This window comes from Kogia breviceps, chromosome 8 (assembly GCF_026419965.1).
Source record: "Kogia breviceps isolate mKogBre1 chromosome 8, mKogBre1 haplotype 1, whole genome shotgun sequence".
NCBI lineage: Eukaryota > Metazoa > Chordata > Mammalia > Artiodactyla > Physeteridae > Kogia > Kogia breviceps.
In genome coordinates this window covers 73,455,675-73,473,580 of record NC_081317.1, presented here as the reverse complement: position 1 = coordinate 73,473,580, position 17,906 = coordinate 73,455,675, and the positions used below count along the sequence as shown (strand labels likewise).

Sequence of the window (17,906 nt, the reverse complement as noted above, 5' to 3'; positions counted from 1 at the left end):
TAAACTTTCAGAGCTATACAAAACGAATTTGGGAGCTGAATTTTTATTATAATTGTTTTAAAGGATTTCCATGTTTGCAACTTTAATGCACTTTGCAAAATAAAATGTCCCAACAAGTAAATGGAAAGAAATTTCAGCATTTTGTCCAATAACTACAATACAAGATGAAGTCTATGTCACACATTTCCATGGAAAGGCGCTATGCCAGGCTGCAGGACTACAGATGTGACTAAGAAACAATTCCTACCCTCAAGGAACAATCTCAAAGGAAACACTTTCATATAAAAAACTTGAATGTAAGTTCAACTGCTATGTAGAACATAAACAAAATGCTCAGAGAGCAAGAATATGAGAGCAATTAATTCTGATTAATGACAGCTTACCTGATTCTTACTGCATGTCAGGCAGTATTTTTATGCACATTTCATACTTTTCATCTAAACTTAAAACAACCCTATAAAGTAGATACTTTTATAATTCCCATTTTATGAACTGAGGATTATAAATACCACATAATTTTCACAAGTAAATTGTGGAGATAGGGTTCAAACCTAAGTCGTCAGAACCAGGACCAGAAAAAAATGTGTAAACGGGAAATGACATTTAAGAGGGACCTAGAATGTGTAGTGCTGATTGGCAAACAAACAAGGGAAAGGAATTCCAAACAGAGGGAACAGCATGAACAGAAAGCATGGAAGCCTGAGATGTGTTGATTGTGCTTGATGTGGTCCTGTAATATGTACCTGGGGCCACTATACCTCTTCACTACTTATATAAACCCTTTCCTGAATGTGCCTGCTCTAAGCAAAGGACAGTATGAAGCATACCTTTCAATAATTCCAGAGCTCATCGTTTCCTCATTCAATAAAGCCTTGCTCTTTATTTCAGCCAATTCTGTGTTTAAACAAACTTGTGCCATTTTCTCATGTGTTTCTGATATCCAAATCTGGAAAAATAAAAGCACATACAAGGAAAATAAATGAATTGCCACAAATGCTCAGTTACTAAAATATATTTCTGAAGTACATTCTGATTTTAATTGTTGACTCCATTAACATTAAAAAATAAGAAATATCCCACAGCAGTCAATGATTACATCATAAATATGTGAAAGTGGCAATTCTTTACTATGTTTTGTTGGAAAATAAAAATCAAATTGGTGTTTCCATGAAATGGAAAGTACCGCATTCAACTACATACTAATGCTTATTTGCTTTCTATTTCCTTCTCAAGATTAGTATATTTTAACTTCTCTAAGTAAGAAAATGTACCAATCACTTTGTAAAGCACATAGGACTTCAGATACCATCACCATCATCATTATCCATTCTCTATCACAGAGGATAATTCAATGAAATATCAAGCAATTATCACTACAAGAAAAACCTGATAATTACAGGGTGTACTAAAGTCAACTGCAGAAGCATCATGGTAATATCTAGAGGATCTCAAAACAAAAAAGGATGCTGAGGATTCAATATTCTTCCCATACAAAACTCTAGAAGATCACAAATGTGGAGGTTCACAGCAGAGATTCAGAACTCGCCACCACTGAGAAACCAACTACTTTCTCCAAATCTGAAGACTAGCTTCCCTAAGACATCCAATGAAGCCCAAGATCACATTAATTCCACTAGATTTGTTCAGAAAAGAGAAACTACTGTTTAGAAATTTGGAGACTTCAGCTGCAAGAGTATCATAGATAGAGTCAAATTCCTTTGGTCCATTTTTGTTAACTGTAAAAAGGCTCTGTAAAACTAAGAATCCATCCTATGCAAAGCAATTTTAACTGTAGTCTCTGATCCTGGCTCCCTGGTCTCCTCCTAGGCTTCTATGACCACTGCCCCCTAAGACCTCGACCTTCTAAATCACCAGCCTCCCAGCCTAATTTCCAAGCTCTGACTCCTATACTCTTAGCTCAACTACCCTTCCTCATAGATTCCAAAGTTCACAAGTCAATGGCAGGGGACACTGTATTGGGCTTCATATTTTATACTTTAATGAAAAATAAGACATTATATTTTAGGGAAAAAATTACTAGGCATCACTTTGTTTTAAGGTATAAGGTTGACACCAAAATTAACCTTAGATATGATCTCATCATTTTTTAAAATTTTATTGATTTATTTACTTTTATACAGCAGGTTCTTACTAGTTATCTATTTTATACATATTAGTGTATATATGTCAATCCCAATCTCCCAATTCATCCCACCGCTGCCACCACCACCCCCACTTTCCCTCCTTGGTGTCCATCTGTTTGTTCTCTACATCTGTGTCTCTATTTCTGCCTTGTAAACCGGTTCACCTGTACCATTTTTCTAGATTCCACATATATGTGTAAATATATAATATTTGTTTTTCTCTTTCTGACTTACTTCACTCTGTATGACAGTCTCTAGGTCCATCCATGTCTCTACAAATGACCCAGTTTCGTTCCTTTTTATGGCTGAGTAATATTCCATTGTATATATGTACCACATCTTCTTTATCCATTTGTCTATCGATGGGCATTTAGTTTGCTTCCATGACCTGGTTATTGTATATAGTGCTGCAATAAACATTGGGGAGCATGTGTCCTTTTGAACTATGGTTTTCTCTGGGTATATGCCCAGTAGTCAGATTGCTGGGTCATATGGTAATTCTATTTTTAGTTTTTTAAGGAACCTCCATACTGTTCTCCATAGTGGCTGTATCAATTTACATTTCCACCAACGGTGCAAGAGGGTTGCCTTTTCTCCACAACCTCTCCAGCATTTGTTGTTTGTAGGTTTTCCTATAATGCCCATTCTAACTGGTGTGAGGTGATACCTCATTGCAGTTTCGATTTGCATTTCTCTAATAATTAGTGATGTTGACCATCTTTTCATGTGCCTCCTGGCCATCTGTATGTCTTCTTTGGAGAAATGTTTATTTAGGCCTTTGGCCCATTTTTGGATTGGATTCTTTGTGTTTTAAATATTGGGCTGCATGAGCTGTTTATATATTTTGGAGAGTAATTCTTTGTCCATTGATTCATTTGCAAATATTTTCTCCCATTCTTAGGGTTATCTTTTCGTCTTGTTTATAGTTTCCTTTGCTGTGCAAAAGCTTTGAAGCTTCATTAGGTCCCACTTGTTTATTTTTGTTTTTATTTTCATTACTCTAGGAGGTGGGTCAAAAAAGATCTTGCTATGGTTTATGTCAAAGAGTGTTCTATGTTTTCCTCTAAGAGTTTTATGGTGTCTGGTCTAACATTTAGGTCTTTAATCCATTTTGAGTTTATTTTTGCATATGGTGTTAGGGAGTGTTCTAATTTCATTCATTTACATGTAGCTGTCCAGTTTTCCCAGCACCACTTATTGAAGAGATTGTCTTTTCTCCATTGTGTATCCTTGCCTCCTTTGCCACAGATTAGTTGACCATAGGTGCATGGGTTTATCTCTGGGCTTTCTATGCTGTTCCATTGATCTATATTTCTGTTTTTGTGCCAGTACCATATTGTATTGATTACTGTAGCTTTGTAGTATAGTCTGAAGTCAGGGAGTCTGATTCCTCCGGCTCTGTTTTCTTCCCTCAAGATTGCTTTGGCAATTCGGGGTCTTTTGTGTCTCCATACAAATTTTAAGATATTTTGTTCTAGTTCTGTAAAATATGCCATTGGTAATTTGATAGGGATTGCATTGAATCTGTAGATTGCTTTGGGTAGTATAGTCATTTTCACAATATTGATTCTTCCAATCCAAAAACATGGTATATTTCCCCATCTGATTGTGTCATCTTTGATTTCTTGCATCAGTGTCTTATAGTTTTCTGAGTACAGGTCTTTTACCTCCGTAGGTAGCTTTATTCCTAGGTATTATATTCTTTTTGCTGCAATGGTGAATGGGATTGTTTCCTTATTTTCTCTTTCTGATCTTTTGTTGTTAGTGTATAGGAACACAAGAGATTTCTGTGCTAATTTTGTAACCTGCAACTTTACCTAATTCATTGATTAGCTCTAGTAGTTTTCTGCTGGCATCTTTAGGATTTTCTATGTATAGTATCAAGTCATCTGCAAACAGTGACAGTTTTACTTCTTCTTTTCCAATTTGGATTCCTTTTATTCTCTGATTGCCATGGCTAGGACTTCCAAAACTATGTTGAATAAGAGTGGCGAGAGTGGACATCCTTGTCTTGTTCCTGATCTTAGAGGAAATGATTTCAGTTTTTCACCATTGAGAATGATGTTAGCTGTGGTTTTGTCATATAGGGCCTTTATTATGTTGAGGTAGGTTCCCTCTATGCACATTATCTGGAGAGTTTTTTTCATAAATGGGTGTTGAATTTTGTCAAAAGCTTTTTCTGCATCTATTGAGATGATCATATGGTTTTTCTTCTTCAATTTGTTAATATGGTGTATCACATTGATTGATTTGCGTATATTGAAGAATCTTTGCATCCCTGGGATAAATCCCACTTGATCATGGTGTATGATCCTTTTCGGGTGTTGTTGGATTCTATTTGCTAGTGTTTTGTTGAGGATTTCTGCATCTATACTCATTAGTGATATTGGTCTGTAATTTTCTCTTTTTGTAGTATCTTTGTCTGGTTTTGGTATCAGGGTGATGGTAGCCTTGTAGAATGAGTTTGGGAGTGTTCCTTCCTCTGCAATTTTTTGAAAGAGATTGGGAAGGATGGGTGTTAGTTCTTCTCTAAATGTTTGATAAAATTCACCTGTGAAGCCATCTGGTCCTGGACTTTTGTTTGTTGGAAGATTTTTAATCACAGTTTCAATTTCATTACTTGTGATTGGTCTGTTCATATTTTCTATTTCTTCCTGATTCAGTCTTGGAAGGTTATACCTTTCTAAGAATTTGTCCATTTCTTCCAGGTTGTCCAGTTTATTGGCATAGAGTTGCTTGTAGTAGTCTCTTACAATGCTTTGTATTTCTGTGATGTCCATTGTAACTTCTCCTTTTACATTTCTAATTTTATTGATTTGAGTCCTCTCCCCCTTTTCTTGATGAGTCTGGCTAAAGGTTTATCAATTTCGTTTATCTTCTCAAGGAACCAGCTTTTAGTTTTATTGATTTCTGCTATTGTCTTCTATTTCATTTATTTCTGCTCTGATCTTTATGATTTCTTTCCTTCTACTAACTTTGGGTTTTGTCTGTTCTTCTTTCTCTATTTCCTTTAGGTGTAAGGTTAGATTGTTTATTTGAGATTTTTCTTATTTCTTGAGGTAAGATTGTATTGCTATAAACTTCCCTCTTAGAACTGCTTTTGCTGCATCCCATAGGTTTTGGATCATCTTGTTTTAATTGTCATTTGTCTCTAGGTATTTTTTGATTTCCTCTTTGACTTCTTCAGTGATCTCTCTGTTATTTAGTAACGTATTGTTTAGCCTCCATGTGTTTGTGGTTTTTATGTTTTATTTCCCTGTAATTGATTTCTAATCTCATAGTGTTGTGGTCGGAAAAGATTCTTGATATGATTTCAATTTTCTTATATTTACCGAGGCTTGATTTGTGACCCAAGATGTGATCAATCTTGGGGAATGTTCCATGTGCACTTGAGAAGAAACTGTAATCTGCTGTTTTGGGATGGAATGTCCTATAAATATCAATTAAATATATCTGGTCTATTGTGTCACTTAAAGCTTCTGTTTCCTTATTTTCTGTCTGGATGATCTGTCCATTGGTGTTAAGTGAGGTGTTAAAGTCCCCCACTATTATTGTGTTACTGTCGATTTCCTCTTTTATAGCTGTTAGCATTTGCCTTATGTATTGAGGTGCTCCTATGTTGGGTGTATATATATTTATAATTGTTACATCTTCTTCTTGGATTGATCCCTTGATCATTATGTAGTGTCCTTCCTTGTCTCTTGTAACATTCTTTATTTTAAAGTCTGTTTTATCTGATATGAGTATTGCTACTCCAGCTTTCTTTTGATTTCCTTTTGCATGGAATATCTTTTTCCATCCCCTCACACTTAGTCTGTATGTGTCCCTCTGTCTGAAGTGGGTCTCCTATAGACAGCATATATAAGGATCTTGTTTCAGCCAGCCTGTGTCTTCTGGTTGGAGCATTTAATCCATTCACTTTTAGGGTAATTATCAATATGTATGTTCCTATTACCATTTTCTTAATTGTTTGGGGTTTGTTTTTGTAGGTACTCTTATTATTCTCTTTTTTTCCCATTTAAAGAAATTCCTTTAGCATTTGCTGTAGAGCTGGTTTGGTGGTGTTGAATTCTCTTAGCTTTTGCCTGTCTGTAAAGCTTTTGATTTCTCCATTGAATCTCAGTGAGATCCTTGCTGGGTAGAGTAATCTTGGTTGTACGTTGTTCCCTTTCTACAGTTTAAATATATCGTGCCACTCCCTTCTGGTCTATAGGGTTTCTGCTGAGAAATCAGCTGTTAACCTTATGGGAGTTCCCTTGTATATTATTTTTCATTTTTCCCTTGTTGCTTTTAATAATTTTTCTTTGCCTTTAATTTTTGTCAGTTTGATTACTATGTGTCTTGGCATGTTTCTCCTTGGGTTTATCCTGCCTGGGACTCTGCAAACGCTGGACTGGGTGGCCATTTCCTTTCCCATGTTAGGGAAGTTTTCAACTATAATCTCTTCAAATATTTTTTCGGGTCCTTTCTCTCTCTCTTCTCCTTCTGGGACTCCTTTAATGCGAATGTTGGTGTGTTTAATGTTGTCCCAGAGGTCTCTTAGGCTGTCTTCATTTCTTTTCATTCTTTTTTCTTTATTCTGTTCCTTAGCAGTGATTTCCACCATTCTGTCTTCCAGGTCACTTATCTATTCTTCTGCCTCAGTTATTCTGCTATTGATTGTTTCTAGTGTATTTTTCATTTCATTTATTGTATTGTTCATCTCTGTTTGTTTGTTCTTTAATTCTTCTAGGTCTTTGTTAAACATTTCTTGCATCTTCTCGATCTTTGTCTCCATTCTTTTTCTTAGGTACTGGATCATCTTCACTATCATTATTCTGAATTCTTTTGCTGGAAGGTTGCCTATCTCCACTTCATTTAGTTGATTTTCTGGGGTTTTATCTTGTTCCTTCATCTGGTACATAGTCCTCTGCCTTTTCATTTTGTCTCTCTTTCTGTGAATCTCATCATTTTTGACAGTAAAATATTTCAATAAATCAGTCAACATCATTGAAAATTATATGAAACAAAGATATTGCCAAATTGAAATAATGAGTTTTAAAAGGAAATAGATAATAGTACTAGTGGTTCTTAAGTTTATTGACTTCTTATTCTGTATCAGACACCATATTAAGCACTTTATATATGTTATTCCCCTAAATACTTAAAGCAACCCTGAGTGTTGTATATCAATCATCATGGTGGAAGGAAAAGAAAAATCAAATGGGGAATGAAGAGAGTTTAATAAAGAATCTATTTATAAAAGTGTGGCCAGAATTCAGAAAATAAACAAACAACAATGAAGCACCCTGAAGACAGCAATATTGGGGAGGCATAGGGTAGGGCTGTTATGGAACCCAGAATGATCTACAGCTGTAAAGAGAGGGTCACTTGGTAGTTGTGGCATTCAGAACAGACACAGTGTTTTAGTCTGTTCAGGCTATGTTACAAATATCACAGACTGAGTGGCTTATGAACAACAGAAATTTATTTCTCACAGTTCTGAAGGCTGGGAAAGCCAAGATCAAGGCACTAGCAGTGACTGGTGAGGGCCTACTTCCTAGCTGATAGACAGCCATCATTTCACAGTGTCCTCACAATGGAAGAAGTGGGGAAGGAGCTCTCTGGTGTCTCTTTTATAAGGGCATTAAAATCTCATTCATGAGGACTCCACCCTCATGAATTAATCACCTCCCAAATGTCCCATCTCTTAAGTATCACACTAGGAGTTAGAATTTCAACATTTGAATTTGGGAGGGATACAAACGTTCAATCCATAGCATATAGCCACTGCCAAACCATGGCCCTCCAGGGAGGAAAGCATAGGAATGCCCAAGCCAACTCTCCTCCCACTGCTGATCACCTGTCAGTGCCTTCCAAAGGCCAATTCCTGGCAATTCACAGGAGGTCAGAGGGCAAAAGAGCTCACTGATGCAATCCATAAAGGTCAGCCTGCTTGGCACAGAGCAGGGTTGAGAAGGGTTGAGAGTGGATCTGGAGGGAGAAAGGAAGGACCTTTGGCATAGTTTATCTTCATTTTAAGGAAGGGAAAACCGAGGCTGAAAGGGATAAAGTAATGCCCAGCTAAACCAGAGAGAAAAGTAGAAGTTTCACAATTCAAAACATGCAGTCTGACTCATTCATTCATTCATCCATCCATATCTGTGAAGTGCCAGGCATCCTACTAAGTTCTAGAGCTAGAGCATTAAATAAAACCCAGAGGCTATCCTGGCTGTAGCTTATTTGAGGTGCAATAAATCATGGGGATAATGGTAATAACAAGAGCACATGGCCAGACACCATTCTAAATGTCTTCACATTAAATGCTCATGAAAACTCTATTCCCACTTTACACCAAAGGAAATAAAGACATGGAAAACTGTAAACACTTGACCAAAGTTACATCCTAGTAAGTGGTGGAGCCAAGAATCAGTAAGAAGCCATCTGACTCCAGAGCCCACACTTTTTTAACATCTTTGAGTATAATTGCTTTACAATGGTGTGTTAGTTTCTGCTTTATAACAAAGTGAATCAGTTATATATATATATATACATATGTTCCCATATCTCTTCCCTCTTGTGTCTCCCTCCCTCCCACCCTCCACATCCCACCCCTCCAGGCAGTCACAAAACACCAAAATGATCTCCCTGAGCTATGCGGCTGCTTCCCACTAGCTAGCTATTTTATGTTTGGTAGTGTATATATGTCCATGCCACTCTCTCACTTCGTCCCATCTTACCCTTCCCGCTCCCCATATCCTCAAGTCCATTCTCTAGTAGGTCTGTGTCTTTATTCCCATCTTACCCCTAGGTTCCTCATGACCTTTTTTTTTTTTCCCTTACATTCCAATTTGTATGGAAACACAAAAGACCCCAAATAGCCAAAGCAATCTTGAGAATGAAAAATGGAGCTGAAGGAATCAGGCTCCCTGACTTCAGACTCTACTACAAAGCTACAGTAATCAAGACAGTATGGTACTGGCACAAAAACAGAAATATAGATCAATGGAACAGGATAGAAAGCCCAGAGATAAACCCACACACATATGGTCACCTTATCTTTGATAAAGGAGGCAAGAATATACAGTGGAGAAAAGACAGCCTCTTCAATAAGTGGTGCTGGGAAAACTGGACAGCTACATATAAAAGTATGAAATTAGAACACTCCTTAACACCATACACAAAAATAAACTCCAAATGGATTAAAGACCTAAATGTAAGGCCAGACACTATCAAACTCTTAGAGGAAAACATAGGCAGAACAGTCTGACATAAATCGCAGCAAGATCCTTTTTGACCCACCTCCTAGAGAAATGGAAATAAAAACAAAAATTAACAAATGGGACCTAATGAACCTTAAAAGCTTTTGCACAGCAAAGGAAACCATAAACAAGACCAGAGCCCACTCTTAACCTCTGTGTTTCCTGTATCAGAGGTGAATGTTATCCCCCAATATTAGACCTCCCATCTTCATCAATAATAGAACCCCCAAATTTTAGCTGGGCCATGAGGTTTCAGACTACATTTTCTAGTCTCCCTTATACATAGATATGACCAGTGACTGGTTCTGGACAACAGGGCATAAATGGAATAAATATATACAACCTCCAGGAAAGGTCTTGCTTCTGTATCTCTTCTTGCTGCATGGAATGTGGACATAATGACAGGTTTCCAGCAGCCATATTGGGCCCTACACAAAGGATGGCAGAACAAGAATCTAGAAGCAGTAGGTCTCTGACAACTTATGGAACTTTCATACCAGTTCTGGCCTGCTATCCTCTAGACTTTTTATATAAAAGAATAAAACTTTTTGTGAACAGCCACTGTTGATTTTTGGTTTCTGTTGCACATAGGCAAACCTAATCCTACACCATCTTAATGTAAAAAATCACTTTGGTCTAGAAATGTTCATAACCTGACATAGGGTGGATAATTTATAAAAGCACTTCCATATGTTTAAAAGTCTTTGGGGCTTTATATATATATCACAAACTGGAGATTGGCAATTTGATATGTGAGATAGCTAAATTAACACAGCACCAACTCACAGGTTAATCAGTAAAATTTCCATTTAATTTTTATAATAAAATATAGCTTGAGTCAAATGGTAATATAAAAAATATCTAATGTGTGTACAGGACGTGCACTTCATATCATTCTTATTCCCCGTTTTCCTAAGTATTGATTTTTTTAAGTCCCAATTTCTAATCTTCCATGATGAACTCTTCCTATATGTGCTACACTTAAGAAAACCCAGGGACTTCCCTGGTGACACAGTGGTTAGGAATCCACCTGCCAATGCAGGGTACATGGGTTTGAGCCCTGGTCTGGGAAGATTCCACATGCCGTGGAGCAACTAAGCCCGTGAGCCACTATTACTGAGCCTGCACTCTAGAGCCTGTGAGCCACAATTATTGAGCCTGTGCACCACAACTACCGAAGCCCGTGCCCCTAGAGCTCGTGCTCCACAACAAGAGAAGCCACTACAATGAGAAGCCCGCGCACCACAGGGAAGAGTAGCCCCCGCTCAACGCAACTAGAGAAAGCCCACGCACAGCAACGAAGAACCAATGCAGCCAAAAATAAATAAATAAAATTTTTAAAAAAGAAAACCCAGTAGACATATAACCTGGGTAACAGGTACAGGAAAAGAGCAAGTCACTTAGGGCTTCCCCTCAAGTTCCACATTTGAGTGTAACCTCTTTGTGCTGAGGCTGACTTACCCCCGGCAGAATCTCTCTTGGCAAGATTCATTTTAAATGATGCCCAACTGACATTTCTTTTTTGGCTCCCCTATAGGGTTCCCTGAAAGCATGCTCCTCTGACCCATACTAACGTAAGTGCAGGTAATTCTCAAGTCAAGTCTCCCCTCTGATGCCACAGGCTGCTTCAGGAACGAGTCAGATCCCAATCCACGTAGTTCCCTGACTTCAGGGGAACATTTATCAAAGTGCCTGTCTGATAATGTTCAGGCCCCACACTATAGCTTGATGAGCAGGACATGCTTCCACCCCCACCCAGTGGGGACAGGAGGGATGGGACTCAGCATCATCCAGGTCTCTTCAATTTCACATTTTCTTTGTTTTTTCCTTTTTTTTAAAACCTTCAACGTGGATGAGAGATCAAAAGTTTCAAAAACAGTTACCACCCAAATGCTCTGCATGTTCTCATTATGAAATGGAGAAGTTGGCATCTTTTATCTTAGGTCTTCAGTCATAATTGAGGAAGAGTCTCATTTTATCCTGTTAAACAGCACTCCCCCTACCACTGCCAAAAAAGTCATCATCAAAAAGTACTACAGGACTTCCCTGGTGGTGCAGTGGTTGGGAGTCCGCCTGCCAATGCAGGGGACACGGGTTTGGGCCCTGGTCCAGGAAGATCCCACATGCCATGGAGATACTGAGCCCTTGCGTCACAGCTGCTGAGCCTGCGCTCTGGAGCCCGTGAGCCACAACTGCTGAAGCCAGCATGCCTGGAGCCCGTGCTCTGCAGCAAGAGAGGTCACCACAACGAGGAGCTTGCGCTCAGTGATGAAGACACAATGCGGCCAAAGATAGATAAATAAATAATTTTTTTTAAAAAAAGTAATACAGATACTTTGTTAAAAGTCTTTACCTTTAAAAATCATCCAAAAGGCTATTCTTATTTCTCAGCAGTAGTTTTGCCCTGTTTTCTGTTTTCGTGGCTCTACTTTCATGTCAAAGTGAACACAGTAGTACCACATACAGATTATTTAAAGGATCCCAGAGAAGCAGAGAGGCCCCCTTCCCATCATTATTTTGAACAACTGAGACTTACGGGGTGCAAAAAATAATTTCATTGTTTTTCTTCACTGCCAGTTCAAGTTAGCCTTTATGGGATGGTTCTTTCCCTGCACCTAGAAGAGATAAATTATGGACAAGTGCCATATTTTCTTCCGGTCACTTTCAGATAACAAAACCACTGCTTGTCACAGAAGCAGTCTCAGTTAAGTAATTAATATTAGTAGAATAATCACTAGAGGGCCTTTTATTTATCTAGTTGTCTGAGGAAATGATGGAGCAGACTAAGCGAAGAAATAAAAAATCAGCTAACCTTCCTTCTACACACACATTCCTCTGCAGACTTCCCTGGCCTGGAGCAGACTCTAGCTGGAGGAGAAGAAAATCTTTAACCTTAAATAAAATTAATCATTTTGATGAGATATTTTAATTATTGAAATGTGACCAAAAGACTTTTAATTATCTGAGAGTGACCATAAAAATTATGGAAATTGCACAAGATCTTATCCAGGGGTAGAGAAAAAACTAATTCCACAAAGTACGGTGAATAGACAACAGAGGCAAAGAATGTGTGTGTGTGTGTGTGTGTGTGTGTGTGTGTGTGTGTGTGTGTGTGTGTGATTGCACCTTCTGAGTGCCATTTGTTCAACCTACCAGTTATACTTGCTTAAGCAAATTGATATACATGAAATATTAAAATCTAGTTTCTCTAAAAGTTAAATTAGGGCATGATTACTGATATAGAAAAAGGGTTGCAAAGGAGGGTAATGGGATCAAAATGGCAGATGTCTCATTTCATTCATGTTCCAAATCCCTAGAAACGACAACGAAGATGCTTGATAGAATTAATAAGCCCATAGGTACAGCATAAGACAAGGAAAGTACACTCAAGTTGGCCAAAATTTATACAGAATTCCCGAAACAGGAAAGGCAGAGGCAATTGTGCTGATATTGGAATAGACAATCCAAAGTAGATCCAGGAGAGGATGCTGGAACGTGTGGCATCAACTCCAAACTCAGAGATTATGGAGATAGGAAGCAAGAGGGAACCCTGACTCAACAGCTCACTCTCCCTAAATATCTTCCTTTTCCCTGCTGTAAGTGGTTCTCCTCCACTGACATTTAAAATTACTCGGGGCTTCCCTGGTGGCGCAGTGATTGAGAGTCCCCCTGCCGATGCAGGGGACACGAGTTCGTGTCCCGGTCCGGGAGGATCCCACATGCCGCGGAGCGGCTGGGCCCGTGAGCCATGGCCGCTGAGCCTGCGTGTCCGGAGCCTGTGCTCCACAACAGGAGAGGCCACAACAGTGAGAGGCCCGCATACCGCAAAATAAATAAATAAATAAATAAAATAAAATAAAATTACTCAATTTACAACAATTTGATCCATATGCCTCTTTCAGGTACTTAGATCTGAATGCTAGAAACATCTGTAAGATTGTAGTGCTCAAAATACTATTCTACTATGTTAATCAAAGAAATACATACCTGAACCAATTAAGTAAATGATAATTGAATTTCTCAGATCCATTATAATTATATCCCTTTTAGGGTCACTAATTTTTATTTTTTTTAATTCTTCTTATTACGTTTTTTAACATCTTTATTGGAGTATAATTGCTTTACAGTGGTGTGTTAGTTTCTGCCTTATAACAAAGTGAATCAGCTATACATATACATATGTCTCCATATCCTCTCCCTCTTGTGTCTCCCTCCCACCTTCCCTATTCCACTCCTCTAGGTGGTCACAAAGCACCGAGCTGATCTCCCTGTGCTATGTGGCTGCTTCCCACTAGCTATTTTTCATTTCTTTTAATTTAAAAAAATTTTTTAACATCTTTATTGGAGTATAATTGCTTTACAATGGTGTGTTAGTTTCTGCTTTATAACAAAGTGAATCAGTTATACATATACATATGTTCCCACATCTCTTCCCTCTTGAGTCTCCCTCCCTCCCACCCCTCTAGGTGGTCCCAAAGCACGGAGCTGATCTCCCTGTGCTATGCGGCTGCTTCCCACTAGCTATCTATTTTACTTTTGGTAGTGTATATATGTCAATGCCACTCTCTCACTTCGTCCCAGCTTACCCTTCCCCCTCCCCCTGTCCTCACATCCAATTTTCTACGTCTGTGTCTATACTCCCGTCCTGCTAGGGTCACTAATTTTTAAATGGTGTATTTTCATCCACTATAACAGCTCATATTTGAGACCTACTTAGGTATTCATCTATTAATAAAATGAATGTTAGCACACATTTGTACACTTTTAGCACACTTTTTTCATTTATTTGTCATTTTTAAGTCCAAAGTGACTGTAATGCAGTTAAAACTAATACTAGCCTAATTTGCTCACAGTGTTATCCTGTTAGTTCCAAAAATGCCTTGGCATTGATCCATTAGCTGTATAAGAAGAATCTGTTTAATGAAATTTCTCAAGTTCCTCTTTGTTCCTTTATATCTAAAATTTCTCACTTTCTATGACACAGCATCAAATTTGCTCTGTATTTTGTCCTTTTGAGTTTATGGGATTCAACATGCAGCACTTCCTCAGAAGTGGTCTTACGTAAGTCATTGTGACAGGGCCTTTGGTAGTGCCATGAGGGTCCTTGGGTGAGGAACTTTAGAAGTGAAGAAACAATGATAGAAGTACTCTTGATCATTTATTTTGCATGGGACTCACTCTGTTATAGCTAAGTAGTACCTCAATAAAGTCCAAATAAAATACTAAAACAAAATATTGGAATTTAAAACACAATTTCCCATAATCACTTGGACTAATAAGACAATCAGAGAAACTCCAGTGGCTTGAATTAAATTACTGCTCTGCTGTGAATCCATGGCCCCACTCAGCCTCCTGAAGCCTGAGGGGCCACTGGGGTAGGAATTAGATTATGCCACTACTGAAACTTAGGTAGTATGTTTCCAGATTCCACCAACAGATGGTTCCTTTAAGCATTCACCTCAGGAGCTTCACGGTGGTCACCTCCACTAGGAAGCCATCTTTTTTTTTTTTTTTGGCTGTACCACCGCTCAGCTTGTGGGATCTTAGTTCCCCAACCAGGGCGTGAACCCAGGTCCTCGGCAGAGAAAGCAGAGTCCTAACCACTGGACTGCCAGGGAATTCCCTAGGAAGTCATCTTTGACCCTCCCATCAATCCATTTCAATTCAAGTGACCCTCACAGCATCCTGATCTTCTCCGTATCATATCATCCATCATGCACACTGCCACTGTAGTTGTAGGCACCGATTAAACCCATAAGCCTGTGAATTCCTGATGTACAGTGACCTTGCTTTGAATTATGTTTCTTACCCCAGCACTCAGCATGGTAACTTGGCATACATTTCTTATCCCAGCACTTAACAAAATAAGAGGACCTTAATACATGTTTGTTAAGTACAGTCTTCTTTCCTTTCTTCCTCCACAAATATTTATTGAGCACCAACTATGTGTCAGACACCATTCTGGGAACTGGAGATATAGCAGAGAACAAAACAGACCAAAGTCCCTTCTCTCATGAGGCTTGTATTCTAGTACGGGGAGACAGACAATTAACAACTAAAAAGTCTTAAGTATGTCCAGTCATTGAAGTGTCGTGAAGAAAACTAAAGTAAAGGAAAGGGATAGAGAGATGTGAACAGACTTACACACAAATGGGCAACTGGCTCATTGAACAAGTGGGACTTGTAAGTAGGTACAATTAGAAAACAAATCTATTCTTCTTCCATCGCTGCCCATTCATAGTTACTTGGAGGGGCTTATTCTTTTTATGCTCTTTGATGAAATATAGGACAGGCTCCAGGACTTTTCTGGTCACTCTCAGATAATATATTGATAAAAACTTTCTTGCTACTTCTGTCTCAAGAAGAGCCTTTTTGAGGTAAATAAAATGTCCAGTCCCATGTACTAGCCAAAACTTCATTTAAAACGAAAGATTCTTGGGCTTCCCTGGTGGCGTAGTGGTTGAGAGTCCGCCTGCCGATGCAGGGGACACGGGTTCATGCCCCGGTCTGGGAAGATCCCACATGCCGCGGAGCGGCGGGGCCCGTGAGCCATGGCTGCTGAACCTGCGCGTCCGGAGCCTGTGCTCCGCAACGGGAGAGGCCACAACAGTGAGAGGCCCGCACCTTGGGCATGTTTTAGTTTGGTCTGCTTCAGTTGGCTTCTTCCCAATTGTCTCCCTTGGATTTCTTCCTTATACACCAACTCCTTCTGGCTCCTTGAGGGTTTAAGATGAGGGTGATGGGACATGAGGAAGGAGAGAAGCAAATGCAGGAAAGTGGACATGTAATCTTGCTTTGGTTTCCTATGGGCGTGTCTGTGTCTGACCCTGTCTGGCACTGAAGGATGTTCAAAGCTGACTTTCTTAGGGTGTTCTAACAGAAGCTGAGAGCCTTTCTGGGAACATTCAATGGCATGTTCTGTGATGCAGGATGCCAGCTTTTGCACTTAAACGTCCTGCCTTAGCCCAATGGAATACATTCGATCCCTCTTCCAGCCCTACATGAGGTGCTCTTGAGCAGGCTCTAAAATGGCTCCCTGTCATCTTTCTCTTTTACATGGCGCATATCTGATCTCCCAAAGCCACATCTGGGCCTGAGTACTCACTTATCCTTGTCCCACCACTGATGTATATGTAGCTAGTTCCTCTCTTTCTGCTCTGCTGCTTCAGACAGATCACCAGAGCCTCATATCTATAACTTCACCAGGAACCCAAGGGGGATTGCAGATGAGACTTACAGCACATCTTTTTCAAAATCCTGTCTCTATTTTCAAACTGAATTTTGGCTTTGCTGCATGTTGGGAAGCAGACCCAAGTTTGGTTCAGTAACATTCCTATCTAATACACACTGTAAACCTGGTAGAGGAAGGACAAGGTTTCAATGACTATGAACGAAAGTCATAAAGATGGTAAATATTATTTATACATCCTCTATTAAACTAAGGCTTAACTGCTACAATGCATGGAATATAAGGAATGAATATTTGAGGTTCCTACACCTCATATTTCACTTCATCTCACTTCCTCCCACAATCCAGAGACCAAGAAGATTTTCACTTATCAAAAATAAATGTTTTTAAGTGTCAAAGATGCTAAGTGCATGCCAGGCAATGCCTGCCTTGCCCAACTTGTTCTTGTCCTCACCATGCTCAAGAAAACAAGGGTAAGCTGGGTTTGGGAGAGCAGGGCAGGGTGGTTATTTTCTGAGTTGGGCATTGGCCTCTAGAGCTCCATCCATGTGCTGGCTAATGACCAATTAGGCAGCCTGGCGCAAAGGCAAGAGGGCACGGTGGAAACTGAGGAAACCATCAGAATGCCCCTGAGATTTAAGCTGTGGGACAAGAGGAGAACAGAGCAGAGAGAAACAGAGATGCCAAGAGAGATTGTGTGTGTGTCAGATAGAGAGGAGAGAGAGAGAGAGAGAGAGAGAGAGAGAGAGAGAGAGAGAGAGAATGTCTTGCTTTAGAGCCATCTTGGTTCCTATAAGTGTCCTCGTTTCATATCCAGGCAGCCATATCTTTATAATAAATTCCCATTCTTCAGGCTATCCTTATTGTTCTCTGTCTATGGTAAACTATAACAGGAAGGGAGGAAACAGCATGGACTCTGCTAAGCTAATTCATTCCCATCACCCTGGAGAACAGAGAATTTTATAGAACCATTCCCAAAGTAGAATTATGGATCTTCCTAGGCTTACCCTTTTTCAAAGTAGCCCAGCCTTTTGGGGGCAGAATATGATATACAAACACAGTCTTCTCAACACATTCACATCCATCCTTGTCAAATTACCAGCTCTTCAGGCCCCAAGGCCATCCTATGAGGTTGAATTGAGTCTTCAACTAGTCCCAAAACTCTTGACATTGTAGGACACAATTTGGGAGTCTTTAGGGAGTTGAGTTCCTGCACACTGATTGAGCAGACACCTAAATAGCCAAGGAGTAACCCACCCACAGCAATTCAAATAGGAAGTACCTATGCAATGGATACCCCTTTTGTAACTTAGTTGTACAAATGTTATGAGA

The 17,906-nt window shown here is 39.3% G+C and overlaps 1 protein-coding gene across 2 annotated transcripts in view; it reads right to left on the bottom strand.

Moving 5' to 3' along the window:
- Positions 1 to 17,906, bottom strand: part of CFAP95 (cilia and flagella associated protein 95) — a 133,166-nt gene that overhangs the window by 51,859 nt on the left and 63,401 nt on the right. For both annotated transcript variants that reach the window (XM_067039556.1, XM_059072757.2), the window contains one exon: positions 828 to 946. In XM_067039556.1, the coding sequence (XP_066895657.1) occupies positions 828 to 946 (119 nt within the window). The remainder of the gene's footprint in view (positions 1 to 827; positions 947 to 17,906) is intronic.